Source organism: Anolis carolinensis, chromosome 2 (genome assembly GCF_035594765.1).
Source record: "Anolis carolinensis isolate JA03-04 chromosome 2, rAnoCar3.1.pri, whole genome shotgun sequence".
Classification (NCBI taxonomy): Eukaryota; Metazoa; Chordata; class Lepidosauria; order Squamata; family Dactyloidae; genus Anolis; species Anolis carolinensis.
In genome coordinates this window covers 33,853,273-33,863,266 of record NC_085842.1, presented here as the reverse complement: position 1 = coordinate 33,863,266, position 9,994 = coordinate 33,853,273, and the positions used below count along the sequence as shown (strand labels likewise).

General features: G+C 42.4%; 2 protein-coding genes across 2 annotated transcripts; one reads left to right on the top strand and one right to left on the bottom strand.

Moving 5' to 3' along the window:
* Positions 1–163: 163 nt before the first annotated feature.
* LOC100555718 (synaptosomal-associated protein 23-like) lies at positions 164–5,430 on the top strand. The gene has a single exon (XM_062973753.1). The coding sequence runs from the start codon at positions 1,995–1,997 to the stop codon at positions 2,631–2,633; it is 639 nt and encodes a 212-aa protein (XP_062829823.1). The 5' UTR covers positions 164–1,994; the 3' UTR covers positions 2,634–5,430.
* Positions 3,407–9,952, bottom strand: jagn1 (jagunal homolog 1). Its single transcript, XM_003217884.4, has 2 exons — positions 9,663–9,952; positions 3,407–6,299 (listed from the first exon to the last, which is right to left on the bottom strand). The coding sequence occupies exons 1-2, from the start codon at positions 9,749–9,751 to the stop codon at positions 5,837–5,839; spliced, it is 552 nt and encodes a 183-aa protein (XP_003217932.1). The 5' UTR covers positions 9,752–9,952; the 3' UTR covers positions 3,407–5,836.
* Positions 9,953–9,994: the final 42 nt, after the last annotated feature.

Here is a 9,994-nt window from a genome sequence, read left to right as displayed (position 1 = left end):
GAATGTCTCAGGTTCTGATTTCTTCTGCTATTGAGCAGGATGTACTTTCATTGTTCATTCCTTGGGGATTCCCCAAGGATCTTCAGCACATAAACCCCAGGTTACTTTTGGAAAAACACCAGCCTTTCCAATGTTTTCCTAGAAAACGGCTGTGTTTGTTCTCTATTCTCTGGTCTGTTTACATAATTGTAACCTTTTAAAAATATGGGAAGTCATGCAATTGGCAATTTCATTGTAATCCAATTAAGAATGTATGCTTAGAGAAACAGCAAGGTTCAGGGAAAGTTTAAAAAGCAAAGAGATATTAAATATACAGAAGTTGAAAAGAGTAATTTACAAAGTAGAACTATTATCAAAAACTCAACCCCAAAATTATGAATGATTATACTATGTAACAAAATTTGAAACATTTTTTGTTCCTGGTTTGAAAGTGTTGTTTCTGTTTAATTGTGCGGTACTTACTTTGTAAATAGTTGTTATACTCCAGAAACTATGCTGAATTGGTTGAGACTCAATGAGATATCCACTGAAAACCTGTAGGAAAATGTGCTGTAGGATGTCCCACAAAAACAAAGTTTTGTAGTTTAATAATTTTTCCCATGTTTTTATGATAGACACAATTAGGAAGTGACATTTATAACTCAGGAACAAACATTGTGTTACATAGAGTTATCTGTGGCTCCTTAGAGATATATAGCTAACAAGCACCAGACCTTTACTTATCTGCTAGTAATCTTTTCCACTGCACCTTAGGACCTTGGGAAATGGCTTCATAATTATTATAATCATCTCACGGTACACTGGAAAAATCCCAGGACACATTATGAGTTTTCTCATGAAGAGACACAAAGGTTTCCCACCTTTATCTGATATGATCTAAAATTTTATCCTGGAAATGTTGCCTCATCTAAAGCACTATCTGGACTCCCTCTGTGAATCCTGCATTGTATGTAATTGTGCCTTAAACATCTTTTGTCCACCGTCGGACACCTCCTTTGTCTAGCTCAGTGGTTCTCAACCTCTGGGTCTCCAGGTGTTTTGGCCTACAACTCTCAGAAATCCCAGCCAGTTTACCAGCTGTTAGGATTTCTGAGACTTGAAGGCCAAAACATCTGGAGATCCACAAGTTGTGAATCACTGGTTGCTGGCGCTGAACCATCAGGACCCATCAACCACCCATCAAACCACATTCCTCCCAGATGCACTTGGTAAGGACTCACAACAGACTCAAGACTTCAAATCCATGAATGACAGCTCATTAAATTTCCCACCTTGCCTCTGATTGGGTCAGAGTCTGGAAAGCTTGACAATCGGGCTCTGAACCCTCTCTCACACACACAAACATCCCTTCTCTTCTACAGGTGTTTTCATCCGCTCCTCATAGGACATGGTTTCCAGTTGTTGTTGGACTGCAATTCCCAGCAGTCTTAGTCAGCTCTGAAATCTCACAATAAGGGAGTAGGATAAAAAGATAAATGAATAAAATGTACCGACATTATACCTGGATACTCCAAGCTATCTTCATTTCAGCCAGCTAACTCACCTGGTGGTGGAAAGGATTCACGTTATTTACTGCCAGTAATAAATCATGGCCAATCCACTGCAAATCTCCCAGCTGTCTTTCCAGATCTACCTTCTTACGCATCTTTGTATTTGAGCCTTAAAGGTCACTTTCAATGGTGCCTGGAAACAATCGGCCTGCTCTGATAACAAAAAAGATTAAAAACCAGAAAGGCTAGGATGCTGTCTCATTTTACAGGACAGATGGTGCTGTTTGGATGTCGTAATTTAGTAACCTATTTAAACGAGGGACCAGAGAGGAAAGGATGAAGGCAATCGGCCAAGGAAAGCTTCACCTGTAGACCTGAAATGAGACGTGTTCCTATGCATTGAGTGGAACCATTCTTTGTCGATCTCCAGAAGCTGAAGCTAGAAAGGAGGACTTTTCACCTCTGAAACTATGTAAGATCCCATTTGTGATCTCAAAAAAACTGATGTCAATCATGGCTGAGTTATTGTCATCTGAAGAAATTCAACTGAAGATCCATCAGCTTAAAGATGAATCTTTAGAATGCTCTGAGAGGATTTGTCTCTTGGCTTCTGAATGCCAAGATGCAGGGATCAAAATCATCTCTATGCTGGATGAACAAGGGGAACAGCTGAATCGTATAGAAGGAAGCATGGACCATATAGAGAAAGATGTGAAAGAAGCAGAGAAGAGCTTGATGGAGCTCAGCAAATGCTGTGGCCTCAACGTCTGTCCTTCCAAGAACAGGAAGAAAGCAGGAAGGAAACCCTGCAAGACAATTTTGGATGATGAAGAGGACTTAAACCACAATGTAGTATTTGAACAACCAAGGTATGTAACGCATCTGAAGAAGAAAGAATTATTGGAAGCAAGAAGCAGAGGTTGCAAAGCACAGAAAGCAAATGATGCCAGAGATTGTAAGACAGAAGAGAATCTTACTCAAGTGGGAAACATATTGGGGAATCTGAAAAATATGGCATTGGAGATGGGCAATGTGCTTCATAAGCAAAACAAACAGGTCAACTGGATAAACAAAAAAGCGGACATCAATACATCTCTTATTGAACAGGCCAACGCAAAGGCCAAAAATTGCATTGACTACTAAATAGCCTGCTGCTGGATGCATGTTTGTGTATTTAATCCAGAGGAAACATCCAACTCAGCCTGATACATACTGCTTCTATTTCCAAAGAAAAGAGGCAAAAAGTAACAAAATCAGAGTTATATCCTATTCTGCTGGTACTTGGGCTTGGTTGAAGGATGCAAGAAACGCAACTGTATAAAATCCACATTGAATTGGTTTATATAACAGTGTGAACTCAGACAATCCAGTTCAAGGCAGATATTGTGTATTCTTTGCCTTGATATTCTGGATTATATGGCTATGTGGAAGGGCCCAAAGTCAAAGAATGGAACTCAGCTTCCCAAGACCATCTCATTTATCCCCAAGACTTCATTTTCTGGCTTTGAATTTTTTCATTGTAATTTCCTTCTCCATGATATTTGAAGCAAATTGAAAGGTTCCTCTTTGGCAACACTTGGAACTACAGAGTAGCTGATCTGAAATGCTGATCATTCATACTAGGATTTCATATTATTCCATTTTTCCCCCCACCACTCAAGAAGCCTATCATGTTCTAGAGACAAGTTTATGGACAAACTCATAGCTCTAATGAGGTATGGAACTGTTCTATATTCCCTTATTTATTGAGTTTTCTGTGTTAAGATAAACAGATGGGAAATGTGATGGGAAATCACAAGAGTTAACAGGTGAAATACGATTATAGACCCTTGTAAAATTCCATGAATTGTATAATAAAATCCTTGTTTTCTTCCAGAAGCAATCTGTCAGCAGTAGAACAAAGGCAGGAAAAGCAATACATTCACTGGCTTTTATTGTCTCACTTCATATTTGTGTATCACCAGATGGTGAATGAGTCATTTCTATAAATGTACTCTATATACTCATGTATAAGTCTAGAAATTTTAATCAAAAATCAACCTGAAAAGCCTGAGTTGCCTTATCCACAGATCAATGTGAATACTGTACCTTAAGTCTTCTTATAAAAGGAACCATCCTTTTCTCAGAGTAAAGTGGCAAGAGGCAAGAACTTACAAGTACAGTAGAGTCTCACTTATCCAACATTTGTTTATCCAGCGTTCTGGATTATCCAACTCAGTCTGCCTTTTAGTAGTCAATGTTTTTATAGTCAATCTTTTCAAGACATTATGTTTTGGTGCTAAATTCATAAATACAGTAATTGCTACATAACATTGCTGTGTATTGAACTGCTTTTTCTGTCAAATTTGTTGTAAAACATGTTTTGGTGCTTAATTTGTACAATCATAATGTAATTTGATGTTTAATAGGCTTTTCCTTAATTCCTCCTTATTATCCAACATATTCACTTATCCAATGTTCTGCCAGCCTGTTTATGTTGGATAAGTGAGGCTCTACTGTATTTATAAACGAAGTACCAGCCTTTCTACTTTCTCTGCCATGGTGTCATTTCTGGCATCTTAATACCCAAGACATTGTTTCCCCTCTGTAGAATGACCCTCAACTTATCCATAGGCCATATCAAAATCCATTAATTTTGTCTCTAAATCCTGGCTTTGATTTATAGCTGAGTAACAATTCGTGTGCACCATCTATTTGTACTGGGTTGTATCTTCTGTCTACGTGGGCATTTGCTACTGGTTAATTCTGCTGTGGATTGATGGATTGGTGTGTTTACTTAACAGAGCTTAATAAAACATCAGTAGAACTTTTGGAAATATTCAATGAATAGCAAAGAGGGGGAGAAACATAGCAGCAACTAGATGCAGCAGTTGGCCAGCCCCTCCATTCACAAAAGACCCAGCTGCAAGATTTCATGTTAGCTCTTTATTTGGTACAGATGTGCACAGGTAGGGAGCAAGGTCTAAAGCCCATTAGCAAGGAACGAAGTGGCAGCCACTGCCTGTGAGCCACTGGCTGCCTGAAGAAAAGGCAAAGTGGAGGGGGGCATTTGTCAGGGTAGCCTGCATAAATAGGGAAAGTAAGACTAGCATGGGGAGGCACAGTTAGTTATTCTGCAATTGGCATACATGAGTGGAAATGGCAGGGAGGTGGAAAGAGTAAAACCTGACTGCTTGGCAATGGCTGCTTTAATTTCTTTGCAGTGAAGCAAGGAAGTATTCCTTCCACCAGAGCAAGGAAGAGGTGCTACCTCAGCTATAGAATTGTATGCAGCACCCTTCCTTTGGTGTGGGAGAGGGCTGAAACATTTCTAATAGATCAAGTGGGCGCAAGGGATCCCCAACCACACCATGCTTTCCTATCCAACTGCATTTCTGCAACACTGTTTATGACAGAAAATGACTACTTAATAGCTTAGGGGAAATTAGAACAATTTGACTACAAATCCCAAAATTCTTGCACTGAGGAATTCTGTGAGTGACAAGATGTTTATATCACAGAACAAATGCAGTTTGGTGCCACTTTTAACAGCCATGGCTCAATGCTATGGAATTATGGGATGTCTCATTTGATGAGGCACCGGCACTCTTTGGCAGAGAAAGCTGAAGACTTTGTAAAACTACAACTTCTATTATTTCATAGCATGGAGCGGTAGTTAAAGTGATGTCAAACTGTATTCATTCTGGTGGAGATGCACTTCTGGTTGAGCAAAATTTTAATTCAAAACTTTTAGAGAGTGTGGGCTTTATTTTCATTAGGGGTGCATCTACACTGTAGAATTAATGCAGTTTGGAGCCACTTTAATTATCATGGCTCAGTAGGATGGGGAGACACCAGCATTCTTTGCAATCCTTCACCTAGCACTGAGTCATGGCAGTTAAGAGTGGTGTAAAATTGCATTCATTCTACAGTGCAGATGAACTCATTATCCAAAAGAAAAGTAATCTTCCTAAGCTGTTCCCAAGTTTAAAGCTGCCTGGCACAAGTCAATGTTTCTACAAACCAACAAGAGACTGTGTTCTCCCTCATCCACCCATGTTGGCTGCAGTTGGCATTGTCCCTTTCAAGTGTCCTAGCATCATATGGATTGAGGAATCCCATAAACTGGTCCCAAGGCAGGGTTGTCCTAGTTTGTATCTCCCACCTTTTACCAGAGTGGACGGACTGGAAGAAACCGACAAACGATGCAATGTTCACTTAGCTTCCATTGCACCTCCACTTGCCTGGGTGGGGATGACCAAGAACCCCCGACAGCCCCTCTCCCCCTCTGCTTGGGGAGGGCACCCCCTTGCTCCCACCCTTGGCCCCAAGGCAGCGTTGCGGGCATGCAACTCCCCAGCATATGTTCATTTCTTCTTCTTCTCCTGTGTGCTGGTGAACCAGGAGTCCAGGAGCTTCTTGCTGTAATAAAGCTGCCAGCCATGAACCTGCACAGCCACCACGATTAGCAGGTACATGACCGAGACAGCAGAAAAGCCAAAAATGAAGCGGTAGGCTTTGCCATGGCGGTAGAGCTGCTGCGCCATGGGGAACATCTCCATGCTGCCGTAGATGAGGGGAGCCACTGAGAATAGGCCGGTGCTGATCATGGAGATGACCAGGTAGCTGATGTTGTTCCGGGGGAAGGAGAGAAAGCCAAAGAGTGAAGGGATGATGCTGAGGAGGTAGGGGTATTCCCACTGGTAAGGCATGGCCACCTGGTCGTGCGATAAGAGCTTGAAATGTGCCACACACATCTGCGCCGCCACCAGTAGCCACAGAGCCACCTGCATGTAGATCAGCTTCTTGATCTCAGACTTGAGGGAGACACTGTTGGGAAGCAAACAGAGAAAGAAATAAGGCAAACCATGGAAATATGGCACGTATTTCATCATCTGTAAGACAACATCAATTGCAAGATGCACCCTAATTTCAGTACCCTAACAAAAATACATAACATACACCTGCAATTCTAAGATGCTCCCCATTTTTAAATGTGTTTATATAGGCAAGAAAATGAGCCTTAGAATTGAAGAAATACGGTATTCAGGATACAATACGCTCTCCATGTCCACGGATTCTGCATCCATGTATTCAACCATCCACAGCTTTAACATACACACATACACACACGTGTATGTGTCCGGATTGAGGGTCATGCTATGTGAAGCAAAGAAGGGAAAAAGGTGAACAATAGACAATGTTCAAGATACAGTAAGCTACCCATATCCACAAACTGTGCATCTACAGCTTGAATTTTTCTGTGCAGAATTATTTGATTCTAAGATGCACTTTATCCCACACATGAACATCTTTAAAAACAAGGTGTATCATCACAGGTACCTGCCTCTCGCTTTCTCTCTCTATATATGTGTGTGTTTTGTTGCTGTTTATTCATTCAGTTACTTCTGACTCTTCGTGACCAGGCCACGCCAGCGCTCGCTATCAGCTGTCGCCACCCCCAGCTCCTTCAAGGTCAAGCCAGTCACTTCAAGGATACCATCCATCCATTTTACCCTTGGTCGGCCCCTCTTCCTTTTTCTTTCCATTTTCCCTAGGATCATTATCGTCTCTAAGCCTTCCTGTCTTTTCATGATGTGGCCAAAGCACTTCATCTTTGCCTCTAATATCCTTCCCTCCAGTGCGCAATTGGGCATTATTTCCTGGAGTATGGACTGGTTGGATCTTTAAGGTACCTCTATATATATACATACACATATAGCCTTTTTCTGTTGGTGGTACTGAAAGTAGTGTGCGTTTTACAATGGATGATGTTTTAGACCTCTTCTACACTGCCATATAAAATCCAGATTATCTGTTTTGAACTGTATTATATGGCACTGTAGACACATATAATCCAGTTCAAATCAGATAATTTGAATTATATAGCAGTGAAGGGGCCTTAGAATCAAATAAATATGGCAATTCCAAAAGTAAACCTTGATTTTGCTATTTTATATAAGGAGCACCTTTTACTATACCATTGTATAGAAAGAAAGAGAGAAAATGTGAAATAAAGTGAACCATTAAAGACTGTGAAAGAAGATGGCCTATTAAAGACTGCTAACCCTCCTTATTTACGGATTCTGCATCCAAGTATTCAACTATCAACAATTTAAAACATAAACATAAATAAGCATTTAAAACTGAAATACATTATTGTGGCCATTTGTCAAATCAAGTCTTATTACACCTCATACCACCAAGGGATATTAACCTTCTCGACTTGAGCCTAGATTTATTAGCTGAAGTCTTGTTTAAAAAGGAAGGTATTTAGCTGTTGCCTGAGGATGCCTTTTAAATCTCCCTGGGGAGGGAATTCCAAAGCCTCAGGTGGCCACCAAGAAAACCTCTCAATCATAGAGTTGGAAGAGACCTTGTGAGCCATCCAGTCCAACTCCCTGCCAAGAAGCAGGAAAAATGCATTCAAAGCATCCCCGACAGATGACCATCCAGCCTTTGCTTAAAAGCTTCCAAAGAAGGAACCTCCACAACATTCCGGGCAGAGAGTTCCACTGCTGAACAGCTCTCACAGTGAGGAAGTTCTTCCTAATGTTCAGGTGGAATCTCCTTTCCTGTAGTTTGAAACCATTGTTTTGCATCCTCATCTGCAGGGCAGCAGAAAACAAGCCTGTTCCCGCCTCCCTATGACTTCCCCTCACATATTTATACATAGCCCTCATGTCTCCTTCTCTTCTGCAGGCTAAACATGCCCAGCTCTTTAAGCCACTCCCCATGAAGCTTGTTCTCCAGACCCTTGATCATTTTAGTCGCCTTCCTCTGGACACTTTCCAGCTTGTCCACATCTCCCTTCAGCTGCGGTGCCCAGAATTGGACACAGTGTGATTCCAGGTGTGGTCTGACCAAGGCAGAATACAGGGGTAGCATGACTTTCCTGGATCTAGACTCTATACTCCTATTTATGCAGGCGGAGCCTCCGATGGTCTAGGGGATAAAAGCCTTGTGACTTGAAGGTTGGGTTGCTGACCTGAAGGCTGCCAAGTTCGAATCCCACCCGGGGAGAGTGGGGATGAGCTCCCTCTATCAGCTCCAGCTCCATGCAGGGACATGAGAGAAGCCTCCCACAAGGATGGTAAAACATCCGGGCATCCCCTGGGCAACGTCCTTGCAGACGGCCAATTCTCTCACTCCAGAAGCAACTCCGGTTGCTCCTGACACAAAAAACCAAAAATATTTATGCAGGCCATAATCCCTTCGCTTTTTTGCCGCCACGTCAAATTGTTGACTCATATTTAACTTGTTGTTCATGAGGACTCCAAGATCTTTTTCACACATACTGATATTGAGCCAGGCGTCCTCCATTCTTTATCTCTGCATTTAATTTTTTCTGCCTAAGTAGAGTATATTGCATTTGTCTCTGCTGAAGTTCATTCTGCTAGTTTTGTCCCATCTCTGTAAACTGCTAAGACCGTTTCGAATTCTGCTCCTGTCTTCTGGACGGAACCCTGCTTATGGCACTCCACTTGTCAATTCTTTCCAGGATGAAGAAGATGCATTGGGTTAGATCTCTTAACCAATTATAGATCCACCTAACTGTAATTTTGCCTAGCCTGTATTTGACTAGTTTGTTTGCCAGAAGGTCTTGGGAGACCTTGCTGAAGGCCTTACTGAAATCCAGATACAGTACACTATATCCACCTGTACATTACCGTTTATATTACACTGGCCAACACATATTTTGATGCCTCCAATGTTGCCCTGTTTCTGAGTATATTTGACCTGAAAATTCCAAAAATGTTTCCCACTAGCAGCCATAGTTATTGAGATACAGAACATATGCTATCTCAGGTATGGGCCAACTTGGGCCCTCCAGGTGTTTTGGACTCCAACTCCCAGCATGCCTCACAGCCTCAGGCCCTTTTCTTTTCCCCTCAGCCGCTGAAGCGGCTGAGGGGAAAAGAAAAGGGCCTGAGGCTGTGAGGCATGCTGGGAGTTGGAGTCCAAAACACCTGGAGGGCCCAAGTTGGCCCTTGCCTGGTCTACACTGACCATATAATGCCATTCCGTGATAACAATATTTAAGAAACTAGAGCTGGTGTGCTCAATCCAATGCCATTTTCTGAATCAGTGCCTCAGACAACCTAAGGCACAGGCCTACAAACCAAGATACCAAGAGAGGCGATAAAAGAAAGGCGAGGAAGGCCCTTTGAGGCCTAGTTTCCTTCCTCCCACCTCATCTGGAAATGCTGGGCCACGCGCTCCCGGTGCCGGAAGTCGCTGCCGTCGGTCCCCGTGGCTCGCGGTCCCGCGCGGGAAGCCATCTCTCCAGAAGCCAAAGCCTGAGCCAGGTGGAACGCCGAAGTATGAGCATGCGCTATAAGCTCTCTTTCCCACTCTAGTCCTTGGACTTCAGCTCCCAGAATTCATTACCCTTCACTGCCTTGCCTGAGGATTCTGGGAGTTGAAGTCCAAGAAAAAATAAATAAATAATAACGCCACACTGGATGAATTGTGTGTGGTTGGGGATCGTGGGAGAAACGCGCATGCGCTGTAAACACTTCCCT

Excerpts from the sequence above, each read along its gene's own strand:
- jagn1 (XM_003217884.4), bottom strand. The coding sequence starts at position 9,751 with ATGGCTTCCCGCGCGGGACCGCGAGCCACGGGGACCGACGGCAGCGAC. Across the intron at positions 6,300-9,662 it reads GCCCAGCATTTCCAGATGAG|TGTCTCCCTCAAGTCTGAGA; the intron begins GTGGGAGGAAGG and ends GCTTCCCAACAG.
- LOC100555718 (XM_062973753.1), top strand. The coding sequence starts at position 1,995 with ATGTCAATCATGGCTGAGTTATTGTCATCTGAAGAAATTCAACTGAAG.